Source organism: Numida meleagris, chromosome 14 (genome assembly GCF_002078875.1).
Source record: "Numida meleagris isolate 19003 breed g44 Domestic line chromosome 14, NumMel1.0, whole genome shotgun sequence".
NCBI classification, from domain to species: Eukaryota; Metazoa; Chordata; class Aves; order Galliformes; family Numididae; genus Numida; species Numida meleagris.
In genome coordinates, this window is record NC_034422.1 from 7,411,886 (window position 1) to 7,427,879 (window position 15,994).

At 58.2% G+C, this 15,994-nt stretch overlaps 1 protein-coding gene across 1 annotated transcript in view; it reads left to right on the forward strand.

Moving 5' to 3' along the window:
• SEZ6L (seizure related 6 homolog like) overlaps positions 6,290-15,994 on the forward strand; it is a 10,570-nt gene continuing 865 nt past the window's right edge. Inside the window, exons 1-14 of the mRNA XM_021413239.1 lie at positions 6,290-6,943; positions 7,213-7,346; positions 9,283-9,475; positions 9,876-10,061; positions 10,282-10,447; positions 10,899-11,065; positions 11,601-11,795; positions 11,867-12,005; positions 13,730-13,926; positions 14,262-14,456; positions 14,541-14,732; positions 14,844-15,038; positions 15,531-15,563; positions 15,866-15,977. Of these exons, the coding sequence (XP_021268914.1) occupies positions 6,352-6,943; positions 7,213-7,346; positions 9,283-9,475; positions 9,876-10,061; positions 10,282-10,447; positions 10,899-11,065; positions 11,601-11,795; positions 11,867-12,005; positions 13,730-13,926; positions 14,262-14,456; positions 14,541-14,732; positions 14,844-15,038; positions 15,531-15,563; positions 15,866-15,977 (2,696 nt within the window). The 5' untranslated portion in view covers positions 6,290-6,351. The remainder of the gene's footprint in view (positions 6,944-7,212; positions 7,347-9,282; positions 9,476-9,875; positions 10,062-10,281; positions 10,448-10,898; positions 11,066-11,600; positions 11,796-11,866; positions 12,006-13,729; positions 13,927-14,261; positions 14,457-14,540; positions 14,733-14,843; positions 15,039-15,530; positions 15,564-15,865; positions 15,978-15,994) is intronic.

The following is a 15,994-nucleotide window of genomic DNA, read 5'->3' on the forward strand; positions in this document are numbered from 1 at the left end:
TCCCCATCCCCATCCCCATCCCCATCCCCATCCCCATCCCCATCCATCATTGAGGCAGAACCAAGCCTCCAGGTCTGGAATATAAAGGCTTTCTCACTTAAATTGATCTAGCTGTGCTTAATGATCCACCCTGCCCACCTGGGCATCCACCAGGGGTGGGGATGTGTGAGCACCCAGTGAAGCAGAGCTGGCACACAGGGCAGAGCTCTGCTGCTTGCTTTGCCTCCAGTTTCAGATGCTTCCAGCCCCCTGGCTCTCCATTTGGGAAGAACATGGAAGTTCTCCCCAGGCTCATGTGGACAGCAACACCACGAGCAGAGGATCAGATCCTGGCCCTGCACGGATTATGGAGTGCATGGAACTGACAAGCTTCAGGAGGCTTATTAGCAGAGGCAGGCTCATTAGCAGGTGTAGGTTCATCACAGAGCCAGGGTAATGCCTGTCTGATGGGTCATGTCACCAGGCTGGTGGCAAGCTCTCTGCCAGCTCAATGCCATATGGATAGAGGTGTGCATGGGTGCACATGGATATGAGCCGGCATGCAGAGGACCCTGCTTATTGGCTTGCACTGCAGTGGCTTATGGAAATATCTTTGCTATCTGTATTAATTAAAACAAAGTGCAATGGCTTGTCATTAGGCTCCGTGGGAAAAACTATACGTAGGATATCGTCACCCTGCAGGACACAGAGCAGAAATGGAATTCGTTCTGCTAGGCCAAATTTAAAACACGACTCACTGATGGCTGATACTAACCATTAATTATATAAAACACAGCACCGCTGAATTGAAGGGAGGTGCTAGAGCTGCCCAGTAGGGGACCCAGACTGCAGGGCACCGCAAAGCTCCCCGGAGCTGCCGCAATGTCTCCAGCAGGATGAATCCATTCTTATGGAGGGAAAAAAGCCAAACAAAAGGATCGACCCTTCTATTTCTCTGGCCAAATCTTTTCTAAAGACGTTCTGGGAGACGGAGATCTGTTGGGGCAGCCTTCCCGAGCGGGTGCGTGGGTGCTGCAGGAGCACCGGGCTCTTCCCTGCTTGCTGGCAGCCTCCGGAGCAGCGACTGTCCTGTAATCGATGCAGCCCAATAACTGCAATAACCACGGCCATCAGTAACCCGGCGCTCGCCCTGCCTTCCTGATTGCGAGCAGCGGGACCGTTCGCGAGCTGTCAGGAGTCATTAGGCGCTGGAGCGACATGGTTTCAGAGTGGTTATCACAGGGGTTCTTTTCAAGGGCAGTGGCAGGCAGCAGGCGGGGAGGTTCTGCACGGCCTCTGCGAGGGGAGACAATGCAAAGGAAGGCATTTCTTGGGACAAGCTCCCCAGCAGACGTGGGAGGACCCAGCTGACCCCACTGCTGTGCACGGGGCGATGCTGGGCACGTGGCAGCCCCCAAAGGGTTAACGGCAGCAAACGCTTCCCGAGATCTGCTACAGTGCATCTTAATAGAGATGGAAGATTAATTATTTTATTCCCAGATAGATGACTAGAATGGGCTTTTTGTATCTAAATATACTCTCTCTTCAGGAACCCATTTAATTTTATACCCCGATATAGATGACTGAGCTGGATGATTAGTCGAGAAGGAAGGCGCTTCTCTTCCCCCGGTCCAATTTGTAGCCTGAAAAGCTGCCAGAGTGCTCTCTGCAGGCCGGTGCTGGGGTGCAGCATGGCAGCACGGCACGGCGTGGGCAGCCCCATGGGGCTGGGGCTGGGATCCCATCCTGCTGGGGCTGGAGGGGAGGGAGAAGGTTTGTCTGAGCAGAGTAACTCTATGGGGAGGTGCAATGTGCACCCCGAGTGTCAGCACTGGCATTGCAGGGAGATGGGGAATGTGAGCACGGAGCTGGCACGGTCAAAACCGAAGCCTGTGAGTGAAGGGCGCATTGATTCCAGCTCCATGGAGCAGCGCTGGGGAGGAAAATCCATTTTCCTCATAGCTTGGAGAAGTGTATAATTTCCAGGCATCTGTCAGGCGGCTGCGGATCGTTAGAGCAGTTACGAGCTTCTCTGGAGCATGGCGGGGATGTTTGCAAGTGTAATTCCCATCTTCGTGGTGGTGAAACAAACCAGGCACGAGCAGCATGGATCCTCTGTTAGGGTGGTTTTCAGATGAGCGTTTCACGGCCAAAATGATCCCCCACCCCAAGAGCAATCCCCACCTGAGCCCAGGGCCAGCCTCGAGCTGAGCCAAGCGTATTTGGAAAGGGATTTCTTCCAGCATGCGGGCACGGCAGGACCCAACACCTCAGCCAGCCCTGCTCTGCCTGCGTGCAGATGGTGACATGCGTCTGGGTTCCCTTTAGGACAGGCGAGAGACCCCCAGGGGACCCCATCCCTGGGATGCAGGGCAGTGCCCAGGCAGCATCCCACTGGGCTCAGGGCCATGCTCCTCCTGCGGTGCAGATGGACAGAGGGACAGCGCAGGGGAGGCAGTGCCATGTCCCAGTGCCCTCCATGCCCACCGCACTCCTCCATTGCCAGCATCCTCTGCCGGTAATGAGGAGTTTCCATGGCAACCTTATTTGAGCGTTGCCGGTGACACAGATGTAAATTTTACAATCAAATCTTCCCACCACAGCCCTCGGGGCACAGGGCAGCCCCATGCACGGCCACCAGGAACCCATCCCAGAGCCATCCCATCCCATTGCCCCACCACGCAGACCCCAGGGGCAGCTTCTCCTCCGGCCCCGCTTATCTGCGCTCCCACGCGGATGAGTCACTGCGATTAGATGGCTCCTATTTTATTTGTGACGGGTCGAGCTGTCAGGATGTGCTTAGGGAAACTTTTTTTTTCTTTTTTTTTCCACTGGAAAAACTTAATTTGCTGAAATAGTAACCGCAGGAAGGAGCGGGTTGCATGTTTCCTTTTGGGAGGCACGCGGGGATCTAGGCAGCGTCGCTCTGTTTTGACACTTTGGAAATGAAAGACTGTTTTGATTCAGGCTTTTTTTTTTTTTTTTCCCCTGCTCTTCAAGATTTAAGGCAGAAACATTTTAAGATTTGAAACTGAACCAAACCTTTTCCCAACCATCGCACTGGCAGGTTTTGATGGACCCAACCTGCTTTTCGCTCAGATCCCTGCTTCACACTCAAGCTGCCTTTTCCCCTCTCCATGGCTCTGAAGCCCTCCTGGTGCTGCATGGGACGTGCTCCTGCCCCTTCCCCCGGGGGCTGCAGGGCTGCCCAGCACCAGGCACTGCTGCAAGACTGCTGCTGCAGCCTCAGCATCCATCCATCCAGCCCAGCACCAAATGAGCAGCACCATTAATAGCATCCCTGTAAGCTCTTCAAGGCTTGGGTATAATCAGCTCGCTAAAGCCTTTAGGACAGAGCTATGAGCCCCAGCAATCAATCTGCAGTGCTCCGGTTCCTGGGCAGCGATAGCATCGTGTTAGCATTGGGAAGCCGGCAATGCAGCCACTCACAGCTCGGCTCGTTCGGGAGCGCAGCAGCAAAATGAGCGCCTGATGATTATTTCAGCATCCTTTTATCAAGCGCTTGCAGCTCCCTAATTCCGCTAAGCCCCTCCAGCTGAGGTGCTGGCAGCAATCAGATCTCCCTGCTCCCCGTGGCACATTGCGAGCAGCACACGGGCGCTTGCCATTGCTGGATGAGTGACACAAACCCGTCACTGTGGGGACCGCGGTGTCCTTGGTTTGTGACCAGCACGTGGGTGCCCTTTGTGAGGGAGCGCTGACAAACCCGTTTCTCTGTTACAGAGAACAGGAGCTGATAGTGAACGGAACTGTGGCAAGGGGGAGAGCTTCGGCTCGCCTTTAATTGGTTCGTTTTGTGCCGCATGTCCATGCAGCCTCATTCACTGCTTTGCATGGCACGCGACATTTCGCGCTGTTGGTGCATCTGGGTCGTTGTAGCAAACCCCAAACCACAGCCGGGAGCCTGCGCTGCATGCTCACAGCTCACGGGCAGTGAGCAGGTCTGTTTCTGAGCAGCAGGAAAACAGAAGCCTTCAAAATAGCAATTAAACCCGACAGCCCCCAAATGGGCGGGTGGACGGTGCCCTACATGCACCCTTGGGAGCAGTGCCACCCCAAAGCCCCACTCCCTCTGGAGCTGCCCCCCCAGCCCCAGCCCTGCGGAGAGCGCTTCCTACTGCAGCTAATATAAAGCACGGGGGAGTGGAGGCATCCTCCGAGCCGAGCTCCTTCCTCTGCTCACACAGCGGATCCCAGAATAGCCCGGGGAGGAGCTGCCGCTTTGCATTAGGTCCCTTTTGCTCCACACTTTCCAGGACGTTTCGTGCAGCGGAGACGCAGCGCCCTGCAGAGCATCACCCTGGCACCCCAGCCCCAGCGCTGCAAACACCGCCGCTGCCCCAGCGGATCCCTTGCAGCCTCCAGGCAGCCGCAACGCGTTGAAGATGAAGCGACAGGATAAGCCCCTTGTACGCTGCGATAGCGTTCCTTTCTCCGGAGCTGGTTTAGCAGATTAGATCAAGGTCAAACACAATCATGTCTCTCCCGGCAGCTCAGTATCTCCGGATCGATTGTGCAGAGCTGAAGGGATTTGCAGCCGGGCAGGGTCCTGCTGCTCCTCCCTCGCGGCTGGCAGGAGGCTTCTGCAATATTTTCTTTCCCTCAAATATTTGCCTAAATGCCTCATCTGAAAGGCCGTCAGTAATGCAGAGGTGAAACTACCACGAGGCCTTACAAGGACAAGACGGATTTGCTGCCAGGCAGGCAGACATCAGCCTGTCCAGCCTGGGGCAGAGCTCCTTCCTGCACCTGGGGACATGCAGGGCTGGTTTGGCCATGGTAATGTGAGTTAGCATCGCTGGTCACTTCTCTTTCTTGCAGCCCTCACCTCCCTGCCCCAGCCTGGCCAGCATTCGTTTCCTTGAAATACACATTTGCCCTTTGCAAACTGAAGCATGTTAAGTACCTCATTACGGAGCCGCGCTACAGAGTGTTTTATTTCATGCTTTGTTAAGGATAGAACCATTTAAATGCTTCCTGGCAAAGGATCTAATAAGAAATTAGTCAACTTTCCGAAAGCATAAAATACAGCTTAACAGCAACATCCATTATGAATGGGAGTTCACATGGCAAATAACCCAGGGGTGCTTTTTTGCTGTTTCTGTTCACGCAGTGACTTTAGGGGTGAGGGTCCCTGCAGGAGCAGCCCCTGTGTCACCATGTCCCCCGTTTGGTGCAGGGAGCACCAGGACGGGATGCTCAGGGACCGAGCCCAGTGCCACTGTAGGTCCCTTTTCACAGGATCACAGAATCATTGAGGTTGGAAAAGACCTCTCAGATCACCAAGTCCAACCCCAACGCAACAAACCCCCAGTACATCAACTTACCCATGTCCCTCAGTACCACATCCACACGTTCCTTGAACGCCTCAGGGGATGGTGACTCCACCACCTCCCTGGGCATCCTGTGCCAATGCATGACCACTCTTTAGGAAAAGAAATTGTTCCTAATACCCAACCTGAGCCTCCCCTGGTGCAACATGAGGCCATTTCTCCCTGATGTGCACGCAGCGCTATGGGAGGCTGCACTCAGCCGTGGCAGGACCATGTGTAGGACCCTGCAGCAGGTCCTACAGGAGCCCAGCGTGCCCCAGGCACTGCTGCTTGTTGAGCTCCTTCCCTGGCGACCGCAGTTTCCATGGAAAACGCTGACACTTGGCTTTGTGCAGCACTTCACAGAGCTGTGGTGCTGCTCGGGGCTTATTGTGCACTGTGGGCTGCAGCCCAATCAGACCCAGTGGTGCTGAATCCATCTGCGCTTCTCGCAATTACGCTCGGTGGTGGCGGGGCTTTGGGGACTCTTTGTCTCCTGCACGCTGCCCTGCTCGGAGCAGAAGGTCAGGTGCTGCCTAGGGAGAGGCTTTTCAATCCCGAGTGGTGTGTTGATGCCAGGCAGTGGGGCAGCTGCTCTCCATCAGGCGGCAGCAGGGAAGACAATGGGGGATGGCATGGCCTAATCAGGCTCTTTGAAATAACAGTATTTACTGATGACAATTGCACAAATAAAGGCTTTTCATAGAGGCCAAGCCAGAGAACAAACTCGGCACGAGTGAGCAGACCTCTCTGAGCAGCTGACCTCAAGATAAAGAGACCAAACAGCGGCTCTGAGACTGCGCAATGAGCTTCCAGCAGAAACCCAACTTTCAGGGAACCAGCGCGGGTTCATTATTGCTTCCCCACAATTAGCAGGCAGCGGGCTCTCCACCAGCTGCAGCTCCCATGCCACAGCACAGCGCTGATCTCACGCCCAGCATCACCCAGTCCTACTTTCCCCATTCTTTTTGCAGATGGCCGCCCCGAGGCAGCACCGCTCCCCGCCAGCCCCCACCCACTGCCTGCGGATGAAGCAGGTATGGGGGGACCCGGGCAGAGTGCAGCCCTCAACCTGCTGCCTGCTGCTGAGGACAGCCCCAAGCCGGCGGCTGAGGGGCCATCGCTGCATGCACAGAGCCACGTCTCGCTGGCGCCCACCGCCAACACCAGGGCCGACACCAAGCAGACTGTCCCTGCTAAGAAAAAGCCTCCTGCCCTGAAGCACGGCAACACGGCGAGGAAGCAGCTGAAGGCCAAGCCCACTCTGCCAGGGCCCCCCAAGGCTGCGAGCACGCAGGGCTCCACGCTCCCCGTGTCCTCCCAAGAGCTGCTCACACCAACGGAGACAGCGGATGGGCAGCGGCAGAGCCCCCCCGAGCTGCCTGGACAGGGTCCCACCAACCGCCCTGTGCTGCAGATCTCCCCCTCCACCCCGCCACCATCAACTACTCGGCCCTTCCCTGGTGGCCCTGGTGACACAGGCACGGGTCCAACCGTGGCTCCCAGTGGTGCCGTTAACCAGATGGACAGCGCCGAGAGCGAGATGAACGGCTCTGCTTCGGAGGAGAGCCAGGAAACCACCACCTCCACCATCATCACCACCACCGTCATCACCACGGAGCCCACCCCCGGTAAGGGGACATGGGGAGAGGGACATGGGGTGGGGATATGGCAGCAGTGGGGTGCAGCTCGGCCTTCCATGGCTGCCAAAATCCTGAGTGATTGCGGTGAGGGGTGCTCGAGGAGGGTGTCACCAACCCAGGGATCTCTGGTGAGGACGGTCGCTCCCTTAGCCACAGTTTTCCACCCCAAACTGGAAGTGGGGTGATACATTCTGCCAGGGGGGAGGGGGGAGGAGGGTGAGCCGTGCCCTGGGCAGCCACTGATATGCATCCCCCAGTGCGCTGCAGCGTGAGCTTCTACGACCCCGAGGGCTACATCGACTCCACGGATTACCCCCCGCTGCCCCGGCACAGCTTCCTGGAGTGCACCTACAACGTCACCGTTTACACGGGCTACGGCGTGGAGCTGCAGGTGAGAAGTGCACTGGGGGATAGCTGCGGCTCTGCCCCTACGCTCGTGCTGCAGTGTCCCCTCCAACCCCCCCCCACTCACCCAGAGCCCCAGGTTTCATTTTGCTGCTGTTTCTGAGGCTTTCAGAGAAATGAAATCACAAGAGCAATGTCCTACCCTGCTCTTGCTGGGTCTGGGCAGAGTGTGCGCCATCCCACGTGCCAGGGCATGCAGTGGTACACGGAGAGAATGGGAGCCCGGGGACGACTCCCACATCTGCTGCATTTTCCCTCCTGTGAGTCCAATGGACTCTCTCAGCGCCATCCCTACCTTGCACTTTGGGAGTAATTAGCACAGGGAAGCAGCAGTGCTAATTGTGCCTCCCCAGAGGGCTGGTTTGGGGCGGGAGGAGCAGTGAGTGCTGCTGCTTGTCCCAGGCTGAGGGACAGTGCCACGATGGGGGAGGTGGCCTCACACCCCTGCCCCCCCTGCCTTGCCTTTCCAGATGCTGGCAGATTCTCCTCCATCACTTTTTAATTATTTCACATGTACCAGCACTGCGAACCAGTGGCACTGCGGCTAATTACATTGGGCAGGTGCTGAAGTAACACAGCGCAACTTCCTCAGCTCTCACCCGGCGATGGGGATAATTGGATAATGTTTAAGTGATTTTGATTTAATTCCCAGCTCCTGTAACAGAGACGAGCGGGGACACCTCGCTGGGCGGGGAGGAGCTGGGCAGTGAGCACAGGGCTCTGCTTTCCCCTGGGTTTGCCAGGATGCAGCACGGGGAGGGCTGAGCAACCCCAGGCATGGAGGTCCCCTGCTTCCCAAAGGGCTGATCCTGATTCTTGTTGAGTCAGGTCCTTGCTTGGCTTGCTGCAGGATGTCTCACCAGGGCTGGGGGTCCCCATCAACCCCCACTGTCCCTGTTGTGCTCACAGCATACTGCAGCCGCCCCAGCACACTCTGTCCCTGTGCCTTTTTGCAGCAGCTCAAGAGCAGAGCAGCCAGCGCTAAGAATATTTGACAAAATTGTCATTGTTTTTAAGAACCTCGAATTTTCTTGGCAGGAAGTAGAATTTCCCTAAAGAGATTTTCTAGTGGGTGAGCAAGCCTGGCAGCCTGAACCAAGGATCCCTCCTGTCTCCCCGGCGGGCTCTGCAGGATCTGACATGGGTTCTGGCTCTGATCGCAGCAGAACCTGAGCTCCACAGCCCCTGGCAGGGCACCGTGGGCGGTGATGCTGCAAAATAAAGCAAAACCTGCTGCTGGTTACAAGCCCCCGTGCTGCACCCCGGCTGGCTTTGACCCTTCTCAGCCCCTCCCGCAGCACCGAATGCAGCCAGGCAGTGGGATGAAGACACGGTGCCATGTGTTAAGGGGCTGCCAGGGCAGGAGGGGATGCTGCGTGACAGTCTTGGGGCCGTTCCACCCAGGAAGCCCCACTCCTTGCAGTGTGCACGGGATGGCCCTGCAGCTCTCCGGCACTGGGGATCCCGCGGGCGCTGCACATCTGTGCTCCGTGCAGCGGGGCGGGGAGACGGGCACGCTGTGACAACAGCAACAAACCCTTCCCGTCACAACACCGTCGAGAGGGTTTGCAATTACAGGCTGCGGCTGCGCTAAATATAGAGCCCCGGTCCTCGCGCACTTAAGGAAACAAATGATCTGATGAGCATCTTTCTGCTGAAATATGAGCCCATTTATTAAGCTAAACGGACATGAAATGCAAATGTGAGGTTACTTCGCAGCTATTTCCAAATAATAATCAAAGCCTGCTGGGACTGCTCATTAGGTGCTGGGACTCCCCACCCAAGCAGGGGATGGGGGAGTGAGCCACGAGCCCTACATGAGTGCTGTGATGGGTGGGTGCTCTGTGTGCCCAGGGCTGGGGGTGACCCCCATACGGCCCCAGGATGCTGTCCTGCAGCCCCACGGCTCTCCTCTCGCCCAGGTGAAGAGCGTCAACCTGTCTGACGGGGAGGTGCTGTCCATCCGCGGCGTGGACGATGACACGCTGGTGGTGCTGGCCAACCAGACGCTGCTGGTGGAGGGCCAGGTGATCCGCAGCCCCACCAACACCATCTCCGTCTACTTCCGCACCTTCCAGGATGAGGCGGTGGGGACCTTCCAGCTGCACTACCAGGGTGGGTGCCCCGGTCCTGTGGGGTGAGGGCACACCGGGATCTGCCCCCAGTGCTGCGTGCAGGGTGGAAGCGAGTGGCAGCCCCCGTCCCGTTGGGGCGCTGGGTCTGTTAGCTGCACATGTGCTCCTCATCCCATCTCTGTCCCCATTCCGCAGCTCTTCCTGCGCAGGCTCTCGCTAAATTATCTATTTCTTTTTCCTTGAGATGCTATAAAAAATGGATGAGTTCAAGGAAATTCTTTCTAAAATAGAAACTGGGTCTGGTCAAAAGCAGCAAGAGGTGGAAGGCAGCGCGGGGTGCATGCAGCTGGCCCCACAGCAGCCTCTGCCTGTGGCATGGGACACGTGGCGTGGCTGGGAGCAGGCAGCCCCGAGCTCTGCGCTCTCTGTGCTTGTTGCAGTGTTTATGCTGAGCTGCAGCTTCCCGCGAAGACCCGACTTTGGAGACGTCACCGTGATGGATCTGCACTCGGGCGGCATCGCTCACTTCCACTGCCACCTGGGCTACGAGCTGCAGGGCCCCCGCATGCTCACCTGCATCAACGCGTCCCGGCCCCACTGGAGCAGCCCCGAGCCCATCTGCTCAGGTGCAGGCATGCAGCTAGCGCAGGCGCTGGGGGAAACCCCAAAGCAAAAGCGACGCGGCTGCTTTGCGCTGCATGTTGAATGCAGCTCTGAAAGCGACGCCAAGCTGTGCGACTTGAGCTGTTCTGTGGCAGCAGAATGTGTCCCCTGCTGGGGCGGGTGAGGGGGGATGTGGGGGCTGTGCCCCTCTTTGCCCCTTACCTGCCCCGCTCTGCCTGGCAGCGCCCTGTGGAGGGACTGTGCACAATGCCACCATCGGCCGCGTCCTCTCGCCCAGCACCGCAGGCAACCAGTCGGGCAGCATGTACTGCGTGTGGGCCATCACGGCACCCCCGGGCCAGAAGCTGCACCTGCACTTCGAGAAGCTGCTGCTGGCCGAGAGGGACAGGTGAGGGGCTGGTTCCAGTGGCCCTTGGCTCTGGTTGGGGTGGGAGAAAGGGGCAGAGAGAGCAAGACAGGAGTTCCTAATGGGGTGTCCAAGTGCTCAGGAGGAAGGAGCACAACAGGACTGCACATCCCAGGCTACCAGCATCCATGCAAGTGCACCTTGTGGATCCGACACCTGTGTTTAAAAAGCACTGGAATTCAGCCTGGTAACAGGCAGTGAGCCAGGTTTATGGCCCATAGTAAAATCAAAGCGTAAAGCTCCAGCTTACAATAAGGGAAAAGAAACTGATCCGGTTGGTGAATTTTCACTGGCACAATCTCTTCCAATTGCCAAATTCCTGGAGCACACGGGGCGAGGAGGAAGGGCTGGGTGCCCCCACTCATCCTCAGGGCGCTGCATCCCCCCACCGCCCTCCTCCCTCGGGGGGGCTGACCCCTGGCTCCCGGCGCAGGATGGTGGTGTACAGCGGGGACAGCAACCGCTCGGCCGTGCTCTACGACTCGCTGCGTGCTGACAGCGTGCCCTTTGAGGGGGTGATCAGCGATGACTCCTCCATCCGCATCGACTTCCTCGCCGAGGAGCCCGCTGCCGCCACCGCCTTCAACATCCGCTTCGAAGGTGATGCTCGGCTGTGAGCCTGGGGATGCGGGCTGGGGGGCTGTGGGAGGGGGGCCAGCCCCCAGCACTCGGCATGCTGCTGCCCCCGTGGTGCTGTCAGCATGCACAGCGAGCTGAACCTCGCTGCGGCTGCAGAAGCTCCAGGGAATGCATTTCCCTAGCAAAGAAAAGGAAAAGAGCAGGCTCGATGACAGGCGGTAATCCCAGGGAAGATTGCTCGGTAAATACAGCAGTAGCAACACGGCGAGTGCATTACTGACACTGACACACAAAGGAAGAAGTGGGGTTTGGTTAAGCCTGCATGGCTCAGGACAGATAAACGGTTGTTAATCCTAATTGCCTGTAATGAACACCATTTGCACGGAGCGCGGCTGTGCATGGCAGGGACGCGGGGACAGGTTCCTGGTGGGGTGGTGGCACAGCTCCAGGGCTCCTCCAGCAAAAGCCAAAGCTGGGGGCAGGCGGGGCACAGGGAGATGGGGCCACGGTGCTCCCCATCCTTATGTGTCCAGCGCTAATGGGGTTTTTCCTGCAGCCTTCGAGCGGGGCCACTGCTACGAGCCCTACATCCAGAACGGGAACTTCACCACCTCCGACCCCACCTACAACTTGGGCACCACCGTGGAGTTCACTTGTGACCCTGGGCATTCCTTGGAGCAGGGCCCTGCTGTCATTGAGTGTGTCAACATGCGGGACCCGTACTGGAACGACACGGAGCCGCTGTGCCGAGGTCAGTGCCCGCGCCATGGGGCCGTGCTGCGCTCCAATGCAGGAGGGCTGAGCCCTGCCTCTCTGCTGCAGCCACGTGCGGGGGCGAGCTGACAGCCATGGCTGGGGTGATCCTGTCCCCCAACTGGCCGGAGCCCTACACAGAGGGAGAGGACTGCATCTGGAGGGTCCACGTGGGCGAGGAGAAGCGGCTGTTCCTGGACATCCAACTGTGAGTCGCTCTCAGACATCAGCACATGTCCTGCCCCTGGCCCTGCCCAGCCCACTTCCCTGCAGCATCCCCTTCCCAGGGACCAGCTCTGGGTCTGTTCTGCCCCCTCTGCACTCCTCTCACCCCCTGCAATGTGCTCAACACCCACTGGAATGCAGCATCCATCGCATTACAGCACTCCTTGCATCACAGCATCCACTGCATTACAGCACTCATTGCATTACAGAATCCATCACTTTGCAGCACCCATCACATTACAGCGCTCACTGCATTTCAGCATCCTTTGCCTTACAGCACCCATTGCATTGCAGCACTCACTCCTCACTGCATCTGGGGGTAGCTCAAAGGGGAGTGGGTTTTGTCTCCAGGCAGGGAGCCCTGGGCATGATAATGCTGCTTATGCAAAGGGAATCTCCTCAGTGCTATTTTGGGTTTTCAAGAGGAGGGCATGTCTCAAGTAGGGGCTTAGAGTCAAAAAGGCTTTAAAGCTTTCTGTAAAAATCACAAGTCAGAGCTCCCCGTGAGGCTCTGCTGGATTTGTGGGCGCTCAGGCTGAGCAGGACTGGAGACCAGGCGATTTGAAGTCATCAGACATAAATGTCACCGAGAAAATCATGTTTGACAGAAAGCAGAGATTTACTACAAATGTCAGCTTGCCATGGGGATTAACTGGGCGCCTTCCAAGAACATTCTTAATAAAATGTTCGAGGATCGGCTCAGGCATCTCCAAACAAGGCTGAATCAGATGGGTGGACGCGTGGGGTGGGGGTCCCGCTGTGTCTGAGCGCACCCTGGGCCCAAGGGGCTGAGCAGCACAGCAGGATGGATTCTGCCCAGTGCAGGGCTGGGTGTTCAGGCACAGCTGGGCACAGAACAGCTCTGGGCTCAGCCCCAGGGCCTTAAGAGGACATTTGCTTGGGCTATTGCATGGGACATTGCACAGGCCATTGCACTGGACATTGCATGGGTCACTGCATGGGACGCTGCATGGCCATTGCATGGGCAATTGCATGGGACTTTGCATGGGACATTGCACAGGACGTTGCATGGGACATTGCACAGGACGTTGCATGGGACATGGCACGGGACATCCAGAGTCCACGCTCGGAGCTGGGGAGGGGGGGTGTTGCTGCCGCCTCAGCCCTGGTGCAGCTTTCTCCTGCGGGCTCCGCTCCATCCGCGGGGCAGCACTGCTCTCTGCTGGCGGCGGGGACGCGGGAGGACGGCTGCCGAAGCGGACGGGTTCCGGCACCGGGAAGGGCTTTGCTGGGGGCTGCTGCTGCTGCTGCCGCCCAGAACTGCAGCGCTGCGGTCACCGCTTGTCTCATGGGGCCGGTGTTAATCCCCACGGGGATCTCGGCTGAAATCTGTAAGCTGTGTTCTGGGGGATTCCGTGGGAGTCCCATGCAGCTCCAAAGGCAATGGAGGGCCTGGGGCAGCGGGGAGGGCCTTGGCTCCTTCTCAGTGCCTGCAGCGGGGAAAATGGGTCTGGGGCTGCTGACAGGGCCGGAGCTGATGATGGGGCTGCAGCTGGTGATGAAGCCAGGGCTGGAGGAGCAGCACTGCTGCTTCCTTCAGAACAAGCAGCCACACAGCACTTCCCCAGCCCCTGGGGACAGGGACAAGTCCCCAGACAGGCATGTGGTGCCAGGCAGGAGGCCACCTCGCTGCCTCTTTGTCTGGCACCCAGCATCCTGCCCAGCTGACCGAGCTCTCCTTTCCAGCCTGAACCTCACCAACAGCGACATCCTCACCATTTACGATGGGGACGAGCTCACTGCCCGCATCCTGGGGCAGTACGTCGGCAGCAGTGGCCCCCAGAAGCTCTACTCCTCCAGCCCTGACCTCACTATCCAGTTCCATTCAGATCCTGCTGGGCTCATCTTTGGGAAGGGACAAGGATTCATCATGAACTACATAGGTAGGGAGAGAGTGGGGTGCTGGGCTCGTCCCCAGCCCTGACAGTGCACGGGGACAACGTGCAGCTGGACCAGGGTCTGCAGGGGCTGGTTTTGCAATTGGGGATGATTGCTGGGCCACAGCTCCTCTCCAGCCCCAGTGAGCTCCTGCAGAACCCACAGCCTGCTGCAGGGCTCTGGGTCGGTTACTTCTGGGGTGACATCCAAAGGGACCCCATTATCCCCGATGCCACCTGCAGACCAGCGGGGCTGCTCATGGGGCTGCAGTGCTCAGGGTGGGATGCACACCCTGCAAGGAGCCGTGTGCATGGGGACACAGTCAGCACTTGGCCCACAGAGGTGTCCCGCAACGACTCCTGCTCCGACCTGCCCGAGATCCAGAACGGCTGGAAGACCACATCGCACACCGAGCTGGTGAGAGGGGCCAAGATCACCTACCAGTGCGACCCGGGCTATGACATCGTGGGGAGTGACACGCTCACCTGCCAGTGGGACCTCAGCTGGAGCAGTGACCCCCCTTTCTGCGAAAAGAGTGAGTGCCCCACTGCTCTGCTCTGCCCCTGAGCAATGCGCTCCGTGGCTCCAGGACCCACCCCGCATCCCCTCTTCTCTCCAGTTATGTACTGCACGGACCCAGGAGAGGTGGAGCACTCGACTCGCCTCATCTCTGACCCCGTGCTGCTGGTGGGCACCACCATCCAGTACACCTGCAACCCCGGCTTTGTGCTGGAGGGCAGCTCGCTGCTGACCTGCTACAGCCGCGAGACCGGGACACCCATCTGGACCTCGCGGCTCCCACACTGCGTCTGTGAGTGCTGCAGCCCCCCCCCCCCCTACAGCTCAGTGACAGCTCAGCAGCTGAACTTCCAGCCTTCTTCCCTTCAGCCTTTGTCACACCCTGCAATGTGCTCCCTTCCAGCTGAGGAGTCTCTGGCCTGTGACAACCCAGGGCTGCCAGAAAATGGCTACCAAATCCTCTACAAACGCCTCTACCTGCCCGGCGAGTCCCTGACCTTCATGTGCTACGAGGGCTTCGAGCTCATGGGGGAGGTGACCATCAAGTGCATACTGGGACAGCCATCACACTGGAGTGGGCCGCTGCCCATCTGCAAAGGTAGTGCATGGCAGGGCGTGCAGCACCCATCAAGGGAAGACAGCATCCATTGGGATGGGGAGCACCCACTGGGATGGGGAGCACCCTCTGGGATGGGCAGTACACATTGGGATGGGCAGCACCCATTGGGATGCACAGCATCCATTGAGATGGGCAGCACTCATTTGAATGGGAAGCACGCATTGGGATGGGCAGCATCCATTGGGATGGGCAGCATCCACCAGCTCTGGCTGGTGCCACCATTTCAGGCGGAGGCATCCTACACATTTTCTCACCCAGCCTGCTCAGTCCCTGTGTGAGCCCTTAAAGAGGGTGAATGATCATGAAGTGCTGAAAGTGTGCAGCACAGTTTGTGACCAAATGGGATATGGACAGCCAGGCACAGATTCCCATGGCAGCCTCAGGCTGGGGAAGTGAATGCCTCTGCATGCAAAGCTGCAGCACCCAGTGCACAGCCAGCCACCTCCCAGTAACTCTCCATTTCTCTTCCAGTCAATCAGGACAGCTTTGAGCACGCTCTGGAAGGTGAGTGGTACATTTGCTGGATGAGCCCCTTGCACAGCTCCCTGGGGCCAAGCACCCCCTCACCACCACCCCCACACCCCTGCCTGGCAACCTCAGGTGCTCCCCAGCCCAAAGCCCATGTCACTGCAGAGACACTGGGGCTGAGGCAGGTACACGCTGCAGGGAGCCAATAGAACCTGCCCAGTGTACCCAGTGCCTCCAGGGCCCCCCAGTCCGACGTGAGGGACTGGAGGAGTGGAGGAAAAGGGGCAGTAGAAGGTGCTGCGAAAAAGCCAGAGTAAGAGGTCGTGTCCTTTTAGTAGCAGAAGCTGCTGCAGAGACATCATTGGAGGGGGGAAATATGGCCTTGGCCATCTTCATCCCGGTGCTGATCATCTCCTTGCTGCTGGGAGGAGCCTACATCTACATCACCAGGTAGGGCCATGCTGGTG